The sequence below is a fragment of the Solanum lycopersicum genome, chromosome 2 (genome assembly GCF_036512215.1).
Source record: "Solanum lycopersicum chromosome 2, SLM_r2.1".
Taxonomy (NCBI): Eukaryota; Viridiplantae; Streptophyta; class Magnoliopsida; order Solanales; family Solanaceae; genus Solanum; species Solanum lycopersicum.
In genome coordinates this window covers 25,699,240-25,716,535 of record NC_090801.1, presented here as the reverse complement: position 1 = coordinate 25,716,535, position 17,296 = coordinate 25,699,240, and the positions used below count along the sequence as shown (strand labels likewise).

Sequence of the window (17,296 nt, the reverse complement as noted above, 5' to 3'; positions counted from 1 at the left end):
TTTTTTTTTTAATATCTTTTTAGTTTTTGATCCTTTATTAGATGTTGCCTTCACATATAGAAAAATATAAACGCTATCTTTGTAATACAATCATACTATAACTTTAATATAATACTTTTAACTATATCGAATTGAAGTTTGGTATACAAATTATTCAATTTTTTTTACATGTACTTTTTTTTACTATGAATTTTATATCATCTCAACACCTACTTAATTTTGATGAGAACGCATTACCGGAGTTACTATACGCAACAAGTCATGTTTGAATTTAATAACAACGCGTGAATGATTTTATTTTATTAATTTAATTAATTATTACATAGAAACACTCCACTAATCTAATACTAGTTGCCAAACAATCTCTATCAGTAAATGAATAAATAATATTAGAAAAGAAATACCAAGGTAAATATTATTATTATATTGAGAGAAAGTGGGTGCATTAAAATAGAACAAAACGCCAACCCACCAAATTCAAAAGAAATAACAAGAGTGGAAATTAATGTCACAAAAGCAAAGTGGTGTATGTAAGACATGCCAATAATTGAACCATCATTACACCTAAAAGTTGTACTTATTAATTAATTCCTTAATAATTATATCAATTATTTTCTCTCGCTCTCACTGTAACGTTGACATGCCATAATAATGTTCAGAAAAAGAAAACAATTTAATATTTATATTTTGGTTTTTTTAAAAATAATATATACTACATCCGTTTAAAAAATAATAATTTTTTGTTCTTTTTAATTTGTTTAAAAAAGAATGATATCTTTTTTTGTTTGTTAACATTTTAATTTCAATTTTTCACGTGGCATGTTTAAGGCCACAAGATCAAATGATAATTTTGTACATTTGATCTAATTTTAATTTAGAATCACAAGATTTAAAGTCATCTTTATATTGTTAAAGTTTGTTTCAAGTCAAATAAGGTTATTCTTTGTGAAGCGGAGAGAGTATATATAAAAGTACTCAAAAGTATGAATTTGAAATTTTTACATTAGTGTTTTGTTTGCGGCCGGGAAATTAAATATAATAATTTCTACATTTTTCTTGCAAAATTTAGTTGATACATTAAGCGAACAACAATATTGTAAACAATCCAGCAGATGACAAAAATGAACACGATAAAAAGGTTGCACTACTCATATGAATTAAATTACCAGTATTAATATTAATTATAAACAAATAATATATGACTCTTAGCTTTGTTTGACAATGTTTAAGTGTTTATTTAAAATTATCAAATTACATTTTGAGTTTAAATTACATTCAAAAAGCGAGCTTAAAGAAAGGAAAATTATTCAAGTCTTATAAAAAATTCACCTAGAGACTTTTGTCGATCAAGCAAAATGTGAGACAAATATAAGGTTGGTTTGAATCAAAGCTACTTGATTGGATCAAATATGTAGTCAATATTCTAACTGTAGTCCCACCCATATTTTCAAGGGTGTATACAACTCTGTATACAAAAGTCTCGATATTCTACCTCGAGACTTTTGTCGATCAAAGCACAATTTCAGACATATATAAGGTTGGTTTGAATCAAAGCTACTTGATTAGATCCAATATGTAGTCGATACCCATATATTCAAGGATGTAGCCGAAGGAAGACAGCATGATTTATCTCTCTTTTCTTCATTTATTTAGACATTTATAGTGGCGCCGGTGCATAAATGTTTGTGATCGTACTCAATAGGCACATAACTACTAGTAATATATATGGTTTATATACTTCATATCTTGTATGATGACATACATTATTATTGAAACTAATTTACTATAACTAATCACATGCATGCATGCATGGCTAGCAAATATTAGGGCCAAATCCCACAAAACCATTAGCTCCATCAATAGAAATTTGGATGCCTTCTTGCTGGATATTCCCTATTATGGAAAGTCTGGATGGAGATGGAGCAAATGCAAAGCAGAATGTTCCCTTTGTATCCACTGGAATTAGGAAGTTCCTAGCTGGTAGTGTTAAGATAGGACCACCCATGAGGAAAAAGGAAATAGTTGGTACACGAACTGTTACAAATCCGTTAAGATCATAGCAGGTATCGAATATTGACATGGCAGGCGCCCGTGGAAGGCTTGATGTTTGTGCTACAAAGGCATCGCGAAATGCCACATAGGCTTCGTGGGGAAGCCTTGTAACGGCTGTCCCTGTATCCATAACCACTCCTCCATCTCCTTCCTCAGTTAATCTAAATGCATCTTCAGGTATGGGTACACGCACTCCTCCAACTCCAAGACCCAACATGCCTATGTAATAGAAACTCGGAGCCCGTGGGTTTCGGATAAGTGGTACCCATGCTGCACCGGCGGGTAATACTTCCCGCCCGAATTCAAGTGATCCAGTTGATCCAGTATTAGTGCCCCGGCTAACCAAACAGTAACTAAAGGCTCCACCTGTTTGTCCACCGAGTTGTCCAACAAGTGACATGGAGCCTCCTCCAAGACCCAACAAACCGGCAGCCCCAATAAACATACCGTGATTACTATGGCCACATCCGATGGCGACGTCACGAATAACTGTGCGGCCAAAAGTAAGAGTCTCGAGGGCCATGGTCCCTTTGGTGTAGGATCCATCACCATACATGACTTGGTACTTACAGCGACCAGCATGACAACCAGAGTTATCTATGCGGTTGCAAAGGGAGGAAGAACATGGTACACCAGTAAAAGAAGCAGAAAGGGAAGGGTCAAATACGGGGTCAGACTGATGGTAACAATGGGTACAAGGCTGGCACTGAACCCAAACAATATCACTACCAGCATCAATAACCATGTATTGTTGTCTAACAGGACTACCAACACCAATTCTAACAAAGTATTCTCCACTGCCTTGCTCCATACCGGAAATAACCTCACTTCCGAACCCAAACCCCAATTCCTCCTCCTTAATTACCTTATTATTATCATTAGTAGTAGTATTAGTAAGTGTATGGACCCTTTTGAGGTCTCTTTTCATGCGAGCTTGAAAACTGTGAGGATGATCAGTAAAGTGAGAAAAAGGCAATTTGTCTCTGTGAAGAAGTTTCAGCTTCCATCTGCTATTGTCATCATCATCATCCACAATATTATTAATATTATCATGTACTGTTTCAGGAGGTTGGATTATTTCTTTAATGGCTTGGTTGACATCCAAGTGTTCATGGGTGGGAAATGAGATTGCATGCCCAGATGTGCTCTTGCTTTCATAACTAACACTTGCACTTATTATGCAACTCATGATGAACACCAAAAATATTGAAGGGACAAACATTCTCTCTTTTCTTTTCTTTTCTTTTCTTTTCTGTTCTTTTCTCTTGGAAATTGTGACCAAAAGGATACTTAGGAAAGGCGAATTTATCTACTTTGCCTTTCCACTTATTTACAACAAAAAGGTACCCCATTTGGAAATCATTAGTATTCACAAATATTTTGTATTATTTGTTACAATTTTTATTTTTAAAAGTAAATTATAAAAATTTTAAATAAATATATTTTTTTATTATATTAATATGCAAAAAATTACATTTATAATATTTTTTATATAGTTTTAAAATATTATATTTTTTATTTAAAATATTGAATAATGTAAGTTAATTTAACTTCGAAAATTAGTCAAATTGACTTTTAAAAAGCTCAACCTGACAAACAGTACCGGACGAAGGAAGTAATAATCTAATACAATTTGTCATACAGTTTAATTAAAGTTATATTATAAATGTTAAAATATTCTTAATTTTATAGCCTTAAATATGTCACTTGAAATTAAAGTATTGCCAAAATTAAAGGTGTTATTTTTTAATAAATATTTTTAAAAAAAGTATATCATTCTTTTTTAACAAGGCTGTTTTGGATTGATTCACCACTTCCATTTGCTCAAATTAAATTTTGGTTATGAGAAATTTTTAAAAGTTAAAATTGTAAAATGGGAAAGGGTCAAAAAAAACTTTCAGTTGATAATTTACAGCTGAAAATATACTTTGTCTACAATAATGTTTTGTTTGCGGGAAATTAAATATAACGAATTCTACATTTTTCTTGCAAAACTTAGTTGACAGATGAAGCAAATGACAATATTGTAAACAATTCAGCAGATGATGAAAATGAAAGGGAGACAGGATAAAAAGGTAGCACTACTCATATAAATAATTACCAGTACTAATTATAAACAATTATGACTCTATAACTTTGTTTGACAATGTTCAAGTGATTCTCCAAAATCATTAAATTAGATTTTAGGTCTAAATATACCCCAAAATACATATAAATTATATTCTAAACAGACAAAGGCTTGAGTTTCTCTGTTTCATCTCCTCGTAAAACTGTCATATAACTCAAATTTCCCTAAGTGGTAATGGATTGTTATCTAACTTAAAAAGTAAAAAAATAAAGGTTCATTTAGTAGAGTGTATTAAAAAAATTATATATACATTAATTTTGTCTATTATTATATATATCTTGTATGATACATTTTTCTAACCTAACCTATGTGCAATTAATGTTTATATCGATTATACACTCTATTGTGGTGTTAAGTGTATATTAAGAATATCATAAATTTTTAGATATTAGTAATGCAATGATTTTAATGCATGCATTATTAGCTCAATTTAAAATTCAATTGTGCCCCAAATTCTCTTTTACATCTTTTCAATCATAATAATGGAGGGTATCTTTATAAATAATATTTTTATGATATTTTTAATAAATCAAACAAAACAATACATAAAATATTAATACTTGATATTTAAAAATAAATTTAATCTTTCTATAAACACAACAATATACAATAATATAGATAGAAGAGGTGCACTACTTGTGTGATAGGTAGCATGCATGTGTTGGAAATGATTTTTGGTTGCTGCGTAAAGTGTAATTATCAAGTACATAAAAGTACAATTTGAGTTTCCAAGTGAAGATTAACTAACATATGTATGTATGTTGGATCCTCGAAGCTTATATTTATACAAAAAAATCATTTTCAATACATAAAGAAAAATGTAATAAGTAGAATTTTTGTTAACAGGAGAATATATATCACCATCAGACTATGGAAATAAAATATTATTTTTTGTTTGTGTAGTTGCACACATTAATTTGTTATATATACTGATCGATGCATTTTGATTGTAATAAATTAGATAGTTGCCTGGTGTCTACTACTTAAAATCACTTCATCATCGAATAAACTTTACTGTCGACTCATTAGAATTACGTTAAAATGAGAAAAGCATCACTTTAAATGTGTAACGACAACATTGGACCGCTAGCTGGAATGCCAATTTTATTAATTAAAATCTTTCTTCTTAAGTTTTACAACTTAATTAATAGGGAAAATGCACAAGTACCCCTTAAATCTATGCTCAAAATACCAGAGACACATTTATACTATATTAAGGTCCTATTACCCCCTTGAAATTATTTTATAAGTAATTTTCTATCCCATTTTAGCCTACGTGGCACTAGCTTGAAAAAAAATAAACCAGTGTTGGGCCCACAAGATACTGCCACGTAGTCTGAAAAGGGGTAGAAAATTATTAATAAAATAAGTTCAGGGGGTAATAGGACCTTAGTATAGTATAAGTGTGTCTCTGAGATTTCGGGCATAGGTTGAGGGGATACTTGCGCATTATCCCTAATTAATATGTCCAAATACCACAATTAATTTATCACTTGTTATACATAAATTATTCTATACTTTCTCTATCATCTTTACAGTCCTTGATGTTGAAGCTTCATATCTCAAAACGACAAACATGGTCATATCATATAAAATTGAATAAAACTACATGACAAGTTCTAGTGAGGACACAAAGTGTGACTCATGTGAGCCTATATGCTCTAACCTTGATGCATATGTTGTTGGATCAAAACTATATGCACAACTGAAGCCTACAATATTGCTTATAAGAATAATATATATCAATAATATTCATGTTAGAACACATATAATCATGCTAAAACACATTAACTTGCTCAAATTTAATTCAACAATTACCTTTTAAAACAGTTAACAAGTACCTTCAAGCGAATTCACATATTAGACATACCTTCAAGCGAATCCACAAAATAGACAACAACTTTGTTATCTTCTACAATGATTCCAAGCTCACACTCAAACTCTCTCAATATTTGGGTGCGCAAGTATCATATAGAAAACATATTCTCTTTCTAGGGTTAGAAGAATCCCTAATTATAGAGATTTATTACCATTCCAAAGAGGGGAACCAAAAAACATATATTCTCTTTCAACCGAAAATTACACCCTAGTTTTCTTGTTAAAAAAGAAAACTAATGCTTGTCTCCTCACAAAATTAATTATCGAGTTTTTCTATTATGGAAATTATTCTAAATAATTAATTTGAATTATTCTGACCATATTAAATTACAAATCGTTCCGCAAGGAATTCGTAATTACACCCCGCTATGTATATTTCGAAATTTCACATTGAACACTTATGTAATCCCCATTTTAATATTACAGATACTAATAAATAAATTAAATTACTGATAACTTCAATTCAATGATTAATTTGCTTTAGAGAACTACTTAACTTATTTTATGTGTCGGATTAAAATAATCATATAAAAGAGGAATATCATCAATATCCATAACGAGACATATATTACATCAAATAACTTATTATTTCACCAATATATATTATTATCATCCAATCTACTAGATATTTTGACACATTTTAGAATTACATCTTTTAATAAATCAAAACAATATAAATGTATATATATCATAATAGTTTTATCGGATTAGGAATATAAGTAAATTTAATAGTTTAGAGAATATGCTTTTGTTAGTCAGTCTAAAACAACTATCTCTACTTGGTCCCGTTCAATACATATAAAATGCATTAACACAAGAAGTTGAAGCTATACCATTGACATAATCAAGAAAAATTATATATGATCTTGTCTACAATCGTACCGCTGACATGTCTAATTTTCATCTTATATTGTGAATAAAGAAATATATATACTTATTATAACCAAGGATTTAATCCTTTGTGTATAAACTAAAATTATATACACTAAATGTAACATCTCAAGAATTTCAAAATTAAGACTCGAACCATTCTTCAATTGTGAACAAAATTGAATCGAGTGTTTCTAATTTATTTTAGGTGTTAATTAAGGTCACTAGATGTAACACCTCAAATTTTTAAAAGAACTAAAGAGAAGTTCTTTTAAGTCACACATCAATTTTTAGTTTTGGGTCAACTAGAATCGATCATATATTTTTTTCACATAAAGATTTAGGTTATGAATAACCTATCAAATTGAAGGTCATTGAGTCCTCTTTAAAATGCCACAAAGTTTACTTAACTTCAAGCTTACTGTAAAAAGTTATGCTCATTTGAGTGAGACCTCTCTTTTTAAGGCATCTCATTCATTTGTAGAAGGGTAATTAGGTCTTTTCTTTTTTCCTACTAAGACTAGCCTTATATTTTCTCACCCAATTGAGGGTCAATCAGATGCTAAACCACTCTTTTTTCATTCCTATATATTTAAAAGAAAATAAGATGTCATGCTTCGAGCCTACATCATAGACGTGATCGACACTCAATGATCATTTGTGGTCTTGAGCGAACCATTGGCCTGGTTTACTTAACTCAGCAAAAGAGTCAAACATAAGATATAATCTCAAGAAATAAATTTAATGAGAATAACCAGCCAAAGTGGCAACCCAAGTCTTAGTCAATTACAAGTGAAACGAGTAAGAAACCTAATACCATTTGTATATGAAGGATCTGATATAAAGATGGATATTTGGACAGGACCCCCACTCATCCTAGCAACGAAATACTAAACAAATAACTAAAATTAAAGATGTCATCCGAAATGAAGGGAGACTCACCAACTGACACTGAGTTGCTCACTAGATCAATGGTGCTTCGAATGCAGATCCTAGTTACCTGCGTCTGCATCATAATATGATGCAGGACAACTGACATCAGTACATTAAATGTACGAGTATACGATTTGGAAAGCTAAAACAAACTTAAACTGGAAATGAGTAAGAAGAGACACTTAACTTGGCTCTGTTCAACTCATGAATAACTACTCAGTTCAATATAATGCAATTTAAAAAGTAACCGCAATATAAAGAAAAAAACTGACTGAAAATATGTTGTAAAATCTGGATGTATATATGGATACAATAGATCTTTGAGATGTATGTAAAAAATACAATTAACTGATGTATATGAAAATATGATAACTTCTGCAGGAGCTTCTCTAACTGACAAACATCATTTAAGAGCTATAGTGATGATACAACGTTACTCGACCCACACTGCCCGGCCATCATAACCTTGCATGAACTGCCTAATGGATTCACTAGTATGCTGTGAAAAGGGTTTATCTAAAAAGTATGACCCTCTTCTATACATGACAGCTACATGATTTTCATAGTGACTTGAGTTTATATGAACTCTCATCCCCACATCGATGCTCAATACTACTCCCAAAAATATACTAGCTCTTATGTTTTTAAAACATACTGATTCTGTGGTTTGAGATTAGTGCTCAAAACTTTGCTTTAATCTCTCTCTTGGAAATCATAGTTTCCTTGCTTGCTTCATTTCATAAAGCTATTACTTCTGTCTGAAAACTAGACGGAAGGCTCTTTACTTGTTTAAATGTGAAAACATTTGTAACTCTTAGGTATTACTTAGTCCCCCTTATAACTTTTGAGAATGAAAACAACTCTTTACTCTTCCTCATCTTGTAATTTGAGTCTTCAAACAAATTTTAAAATGTATGTTAACGACTTTTGGAAATTTTAAGAACTCACTTTGAGTTGCTTCTTAACTTTGAGACTTGACTCTTAGCTCTTTTGACTTTGATCTTAACTTTCCTTTAATTGGATTATGGATTCAAGGATCATGATCACCTTTTTATGGATGACTTCACGGTGTTTAGATGTACTTTAGAAGGTTCGAATCAACCAAGAAATGTGGGCACATCACTTAGGAACTATTATGAAAAGATAGATAAAGAGTGGGGTCTCCATGTGATTGGCGCACTGAGAGGCGCGGAGTGCCAGAGCCTGACGGACAGACTCTGGTCTATGGCGCTCTTCCTGGCGTGGTGTCAGACAGAGGCTATTTTGAGGGGCTCTGGTAGGCGTTGCACCCCAGGGCCTATCAATGGGATTTTTTTATTTTTCTTCTCCAATTTTTATCTCTAATCCTTCTAAAATACCATGGATATTCCCCCAAACACTTTGGATTACTAAAATTCCCAATACCCAATAGTTTAGACTCGTAAAACAACGCGGGAAACGAATCAAACAACCAAAGATATACTATAATTCAACCAACAAGAATCCAAAGACTTTACATCAAGAACTTCAATGTTCATCATTCAATCTACTCTAATTTTGCTGAATTAAACATATTTTGTGTGGGTGGAAAACCCCAACCCAAAAAGATCTCACCCGCGAAGAAACTCACTTAACGATCTTGGCGAAATCTTCTTCTCTTCTCTTTTCTCCAAGCCCTAAGCGTATTTAACTTTTCTAAAACTTAATTAAGGCTTAATTTTACCCGTAATAAACTATTAAAATAAATTAGGAAATAGTTGGGTGAAAAGACCATTTTACCCTTACTAAAATCCGGATTGGACTTTCCTCAGTCCAACAACCCAACTTTTGAAAGACATATCTCCCTCATATTATATCAAAATTTTGCAAGCTCAACAGAGTTGGAAAGATCTCCTCAAGGTATTTCCAACCATATGAAGAAATGTCCCTAACTCATCCTGAGCTAAAAGTTATGGTCGTTTGAAAATGACCAAAATCTTACTCTTACACTTAGGAAATTTTCCAGATTTCTCCAATTCTTTCCAAAAATAACTCTTCTTAGTTTCTTGTTTAATCCTATATATTTCGGTTTATGAGATGTTACAAAATCTCTCACTTGGTAACATTTTTCCTCGAATGAGAACTTTTCCCCTAAACGACATTACACCACTCAACAAATAAAAACAAGTAATAACATGCTTACTCATAGTCTTATGAAGTTCTAGGGAGTGAATTTAGTACATTGGTTTGCATTCTCTCCGAATTCGAAGAGATGTGGATATGTCCTCTTCATATCCTCCTCAGCTTCCCAAGTTATTTCTTCAACAAACTGTTTCCTCCAAAGGACTTTGACCGATGCAACTTCCTTTGTTCTCAACTTGCAAACTTTACGATCTAAAATTTGAATTGGAACCTTCTCATTGGTTAAACTATTCTTAATCCTAACATTCACAGTTTGTACAATCAATGAAGGATCACCAAAACATTTTTTCAACATAGACACATAAATACCAGATGAACCGCTTCTAATTCTTGGGTAACTCCAACACATTTTCTACATTGCCAACTCTCTTGGAGATTTTGTAAGGACCAATATACTGGGGACTAAGTTTCCCCTTCTTACCAAACCTCATAACATCTTTTATGGGTGAGACCTTCAGGTACACCCAATCATCCACTTCAAACTCTAACGACTTTCTCTTAACATATGTGTAGGACTTGTGGCAACTCTTTGCCATTTTCAACCTCTCTTGAATCACTATCACCTTCTCCATAGCTTGTTGAACTAGATCTAGTTCTATTAAACGTACTTCACCAACTTCAAATCATCCTATAGGAGATCTGCATCTTGTCCCATAAAGAGCTTCATATTGAGCCATTTGGATGCTGAATGGTAGCTATTATTGTAAGAGAAATCAATGAGAGGTATTTTATCATCCAAATTCCCTTTGAATTCGATCACACAAACTCTTAACATATGTTCTAAGGTCTAGATAGTACGTGTTTTCCCATATATCTAAGGATGCAAAGCAATGCTCAGTTTCACCTTTGAACCCAAACCTTTTTTAAAAGATAACCAGATTTGTGCACCTCTATTTGAAATAATGGAGACCGAAACTCCATGAAGTATCACCACCTCTTGAAGGTACAACATATCATAATCCTTAACCAAATAAGTAGTCTTTACCGATAAGAAATGGGTTGACTTTGTGATTATATCGACAATCACCTAGAGTCATTTACCTGCGAGATCTTGGCAAGCCTGTGATAAAGTCCATATTAATCATGTCCCACTTCCATTCCGAAAGTTCTATAGTCTGAGCCAAATCTCAAGGCCTTTGGTGCTCTACTTTCACTTGTTGGCAACTCGAGCACTTGGCAACAAGCTCATCAATATCTTTCTTCATGCCTTCTCACTAATATACCTCTCTCAAATCGTGGTACATCTTGGAGGAACCGGGATTAATGGAATATCTAGAGCTATGAGCGTCCTCTAAGATCCTCTCTTGGATTCCATCCACCCTAGGTACACACAATCTACCTTGGTACTTCAATACACCATCTCCCCCCTTTTTAAAAGCCAATACTCTTTGATTTTGAACATTCCTCTTCAAATCAAACAAAATGGGGTCTTGGTCTTGTTTCTCTTTTACATCTAACACTATTGATGATTCAGCCCCATTAGTCACCACTATCCCTCCTTCTGTGGAATCCATAAGTCTGACTCCCAGACTTGCAAGTCTATTCACATATTTAGCTAACTGTCTCTTTTCTTCTTCAACGTGGGTGGTACTCCCCATGGATAACCTGCTTAAGGCATCAGCAACCACATTAGCCTTACCTAGGTGGTAAGGAATACTCATATCATAATCCTTAAGTAATTCTAACCATGAGTTCCTTCTGAGTGAACACATATTGGAGCTCTTGTGATCAGTTAATATGTCAGCATGAACACCATAGAAGTAGTGACGCCATATCTTCAAGGAAAAAACTATTCTAGCAAATTCTAAGTCATGGGTTGTATAATTCTTCTCGTGAACCTTCAATAGTCTGAAGGCATAAGCTATAACCTTGCAATTTTGCATTAACATGCAGCCCAAACCAACTCTTGATGCATCATAGTAAGGTCAAAACTAGAGCGGTAGTCAATCTCTCTTTCAATTCCTGAAAGCTTTTCTCACAATCTTCAGACCATTGAAACATGATTATCTTGAGTTAGCTTGGTCAAAAGAGACGATATAGATGAAAATCCTTCAACAAACCTCCTATAATAGCCAGCCAAACCCAAGAAACTCTTTATTCTATTGGAGATGTGGGTCAAGGCCAACTCTGAACTACTTTTATCTTTCGGGTACCAACCTAATCCTATCACCGGAAACAATGTGGCCCGATAATGCCATGGACTTAATCCAAAATCGCACTTGGATAACTTGGCATATAACTCTTTATCTTTCAAAGTCTGCAAAACAATCCTGAGGTTACTAGCATGATCTTCTTCATTTCTTGAATAAACTAGTATGTCATCAATAAAGACGACGAGAAACAGATCTAAATAAGGTTTAAATACTCTATTAATAAGATCCATGAATGTTGCTTCAGAATTTTTCAAACCATAGGATAGAACTAAAATCTCATAATGCTCATATCAGGTTCTAAAAATTGTCTTTGTAATGTCACATTCCCTAACTTTCAACCTATGGTAGCCTGATCTAAGATCAATTTTTGAAAAGCAAGAAGCACCCTGAAGCTAGTTGAAAAGATCATCTATCCTTGGAAGAGGATATTTATTCTTAATGGTCATCTTATTCAATAGGCATTAGTCTATACACATCCTAAGAGAACTATCTTTCTTTCATATAAACAAGATCGGAGCGCCCCAATGTGAGACACTTGGTCGAATGGAACCTTTAAGGGAACCATGTTTATGGATGATTTCATGATGTTTATATGTACTTTATAGGGTTGGAATCAACTAAGAAATGTTTGCACATCACTTAGGAACTAGTACAAAAAGATAAAGAAAGAATGGGGTCTCCACGAGACCTTGGCGCTCTGAGAGGCGCAGAGCACCAGAGCTTGACGGACAGACTCTGTTCAGTGTCTCTTTGGTTGGCGCAGCGCCCCAGGGACTATCCGATGGGATTTTTTTAGTTTTTCTTCTCTAATTTTCATCTATTAGCCTTCTTAACTCCCATGGATCTACCCCTAAACACTTACGATCTCTAAAATTATCAATACAAAATAGTTTAGACTCGTCAAACAATCCGGGAACACGAATTAAACAACCAAAGGTATACTATAATTCAACCAATAAGAAATCAAGGGTTTTTCATAAAGAACTTCAATGTTGTTCATTCAATATACTCTAATTTAACTGAATTAAACATATTGTTGTGTGGGTGGAAAAACCCAATGCATAAAATCTCACATAACTGAAAGAGATCACCCATAACGAAACTCACTCAACGATCTTGGCAAAATCTTGGTCTTTTCTCCTCTCTCCTTCTTCTCTTCTCTTTTCTCCCAAGCCCTAAGCATATTCAACTATTTTGTAACTGAACAAAGGCTTAGTTTTACCCATAATAAACCTTTAAAATGAATTAGGAAATAGTAGGGTGAAAAGACCACTTTACCCTTACTAAAATACGGATTGTACTTTCCTCGATCCAACATCCCAACTTCTGAAAGGCATATCTCCCTCATACAATATCAAAAATTCACAATTTCGGATAGGTTGGAAATATATCTTCAAGGTGTTTCCAACAATATGAGAAACTGGCTATAACTCATTTTGAGCTAGAAGTTATGTTGTTTGAAAATGAGAAAAAAATACTTTCAAATGCCATAAAGTTTACTTAATTCCAAGCACACTGTAAAAAGTAATGCTCACTTGAGTGAGACCTCTTTGTTTAAGGCATCTCATTCATCTGAATAAGGGTATTTAGGTATTTTCTTTTTTCCTACTAAGCCTAGACTTATTTTTCTCACCCAATTAAGGGTCGAATCAGATGCTAAACCACTCTTTATCATTCCTATACATTTAGAAGAAAATAAGATGTCATTCCCTGAGCCTACACCCTGGACGTGGCCGACACTCATTGATCATTTCTGGTCTTGAGCGAACCATTGGTCTGGCTTACTTAACTCAGCAAAAAAGTCAAACACAAGATATAATCTCAAGAAATAAATTAAATTAAAATAACTAGCCAAAGTGGAAACCCAAGTCTTAGTCAATTACAAGTGAAAGGAAAGAGTAAGAAAACTAATATCATCTGTATATGAAGCTTCTGATATAAAGATGGATGTTGGGACAGGACGCCCACTCATCCTAACAACTGAATATTAAACAAATAACTAAAACTAAAGATGTCGTCCAAAATGAAGGGAGACTCACCAACTGGCTCTGAGTTGCTAACTGGATCAACGGTGCCTCGAATGCTGATCCTAGTTACCTGTGTGTTCATCATAATATGATGCAGACCAACTGACATCAGTACATTGAATGTACGAGTATGCGAGTTGGAAATCCAAAACAAACTTAAACTGGAAATGAGTAAGAAGAGACACTTAACTTGGCTCTGTACAGTTCATGAATAACTACTCGGTTCAATATAATGCAATTTAAAATGTAACCGCAATATAAAGAAAAACTGATTGAAAATATGTTGTAAACTTTGTATATATATATATGGATTCAATAGATATCTGAGATGTATGTAAAAAAATGCAAATAACTTATGTATATGAAAATATGATAACTTATGTGGGAGCTTCTCTAATCGACAACCATCATTTAAGAGATATAGTGATGATACAACGTTACTCGGCCCACACTGCCCCCACCATCCTAACCTTGCCTGAACTGCCTAATGCGTCCACTATTATGCTGTGAAAATGGTTTATCTAAAAGATATGACCCTTTTCTATCCATGATGGCTACATGGTTTTCATAGTGACTTGAGTTAATATGAACTCGCATCCCCACATCGATGCTCAATACTACTCACAAACATATATTGGCTCTTATGTTTTTACAAGGTACTGATTTTTTGGTTTGAGATTAGTGCTCAACACTTATCTTTAATATCTCTCTTGGAAATCATAGTTTACTTGCTTTCTTCATTTCGTAAAGCTATTACTTCTGTCTGAAAACAGCCAGAAGGCTCTTTACTTGTTTAAATGTGAAAACATTTGTAACTCTTAGGGATTACTTAGTTCCCCTTATGACTTTTGAGAATGAACTCAACTCTTTACTCTTGCTCAACTTGTAACTTGAGTCTTTAAACAAAGTTAAAAAGGTTGGTTAAGGACTCTTGGAAATTTTAAGAACTCACTTTGACTTGCTTCTTAACTTGGAGACTTGGCACTTAGCTCTTTTGACTTTGATCTTAACTTTCATTTTATTGGATCATGGATTCAAGGATCATGATCTCATTTTTATGGATGATATATAGGTGTTTAGATGTACTTTAGAGGGTTGGAATCAACCAACAAATGTGGGCACATCACTTAGGAACTAGTACGAAAAGATAGGGAAAGAATGGGGTCTCCATGTGACCTTTGCGCTCTGAGAGGTGCAAAGCGCTTGAGCCTGACGCACAGACTCTAGTCTATGGCGCTATATCCCGCGCGGTGTTAGACAGAGGCTCTTTTGAGGGGATCTGGTAGTCGCAAAGCCCCAAGGCCTATCCGGTGGTATTTTCGGTTTTTCATCTCCGATTTTTCATATCTAAACCTTCTAAAATCTCATGGATATTTCCCCAAGCACTTAGTATCACTAAAATTCTCAATACCCAATAGTTTAGACTTGTAAAACAATGTCGGAACACAAAACAAACAATAAAAGTTATACTACAATTCAACCAACAAGATTTCAAGGATTTTTCATCAAGAACTTCAATGTTAATAATTCAATCTACTCTAATTTCACTGAATTAAACATATAGTTGTGTGGGTGGAAAACCTAACCCAAAAATATCTCACATACCAAAAAGGGATCACCAGGGACGAAACTCACTCAACGATCTTGGAAAAATCTTCTTCTCTTATCTCTTCTCCCAATCCCTAAGCGTATTCAACTTTTCTAAAACTGAATTAAGGCTTAATTTTACCCGTAATAAACTCTTAAAATGAATTAGGAAATAGTTGGGTGAAAAGACCACTTTACCCCTACTAAAATACGGATTGGACTTCCTTAGTTCAAAAACCCAACTTCCGAAAGAAATATCTCCCTCATACGATATAAAAAATTTGCAAACTCAACGGCATTGTAAAGATTACTTCGAGGTATTTCCAACCATATGAAGAAATGACCTTAAGTCATCCTGATCCAAAAGTTATGACCATTAGAAAAAGACCAAAATCCTACTCTTACACTTAGGAAATTTTCCAGATTTCTCCTATTCTTTCAAAAATAACTATTCTTAGTTTCTTGTTTAATCCTATATATTTTGATTTACAAGATGTTACAATATGTCCCACTTGGTAACATTCATTCTCGAATGAGAGTTTTTCCGCTAAGCTAAGAGCAGTAACTTCATTACAACACTCAACAAATAAAAACAAGTAATAACATGCTTACACATAGTCTTATAAAGTGCTTAGGAGAGAATTTAGTACCTTGATATGAATTCTCTCCGAATTCGAAGAGATGTGGATATGTCCTCTTCATATCCTCAACTTCCCAAGTTGTTTCTTCAACAAACTGATTCCTTCATAGGACTTTGACCGATGCAACTTTTTTTGTTTTCAACTTGCAAACTTGATGATCTAAAATTTGAAGAACCTTCTCATAGGTTAAACTATCCTTAATCCCAACATTTCTTCAACATAGACACATGCAATGCCAAATGAACCGCTTATAACTTTTGGGTAACTCCAACTCATATGCTACATTGCCAACTCTTTTGCAGATTCAATAAGGACCAATGTACCGGAGACTAAGTTTCCCCTTCTTACTAAACATCATAAAACCTTTCATGGGTGAGACCTTTAGGTACACTTAATCATCCACTTCAAACTCTAACGTCCTTCTCCTAACATAAATGTAGAACTTGTGGCAACTCTATGCCATTTTAAAACTCTCTTGAATCACTTTCACCTTCTCCATAACTTGGTGAACTAGATCTGGTTCTATTAATCCTGCTTCACCAACTTCGAACCACCCAAATAAATATCTTCATCTTGTCTCATAAAGATCTTCGTATGGAGCCAATTGGATGCTCGAATGGTAGCTATTGTTGTAAGAGAAATCAATGATAGGCATTTGATAATCAAAATTCCCTTTTAATTCGATCACACAAACTCTCAAAATATCTTCTAATGTCTGGATAGTATGTGATTGCCCATCTATCTGAGGATGAAACGCAATGCTTAAGTTCACCTTTGAACCCAAACCTTTCTGAAATGATTTCTAGAATTGTGCAGTATATTGTGCACCTCTATATGAAATAATGGAGACTGAAACTCCATGAAGTA

The 17,296-nt window shown here is 33.6% G+C and overlaps 1 protein-coding gene across 1 annotated transcript; it reads right to left on the bottom strand.

Moving 5' to 3' along the window:
* Positions 1–1,711: 1,711 nt before the first annotated feature.
* On the bottom strand, positions 1,712–3,846 carry LOC101252163 (protein ASPARTIC PROTEASE IN GUARD CELL 2). The gene has a single exon (XM_004253160.5). The coding sequence runs from the start codon at positions 3,272–3,274 to the stop codon at positions 1,814–1,816; it is 1,461 nt and encodes a 486-aa protein (XP_004253208.1). The 5' UTR covers positions 3,275–3,846; the 3' UTR covers positions 1,712–1,813.
* Positions 3,847–17,296: the final 13,450 nt, after the last annotated feature.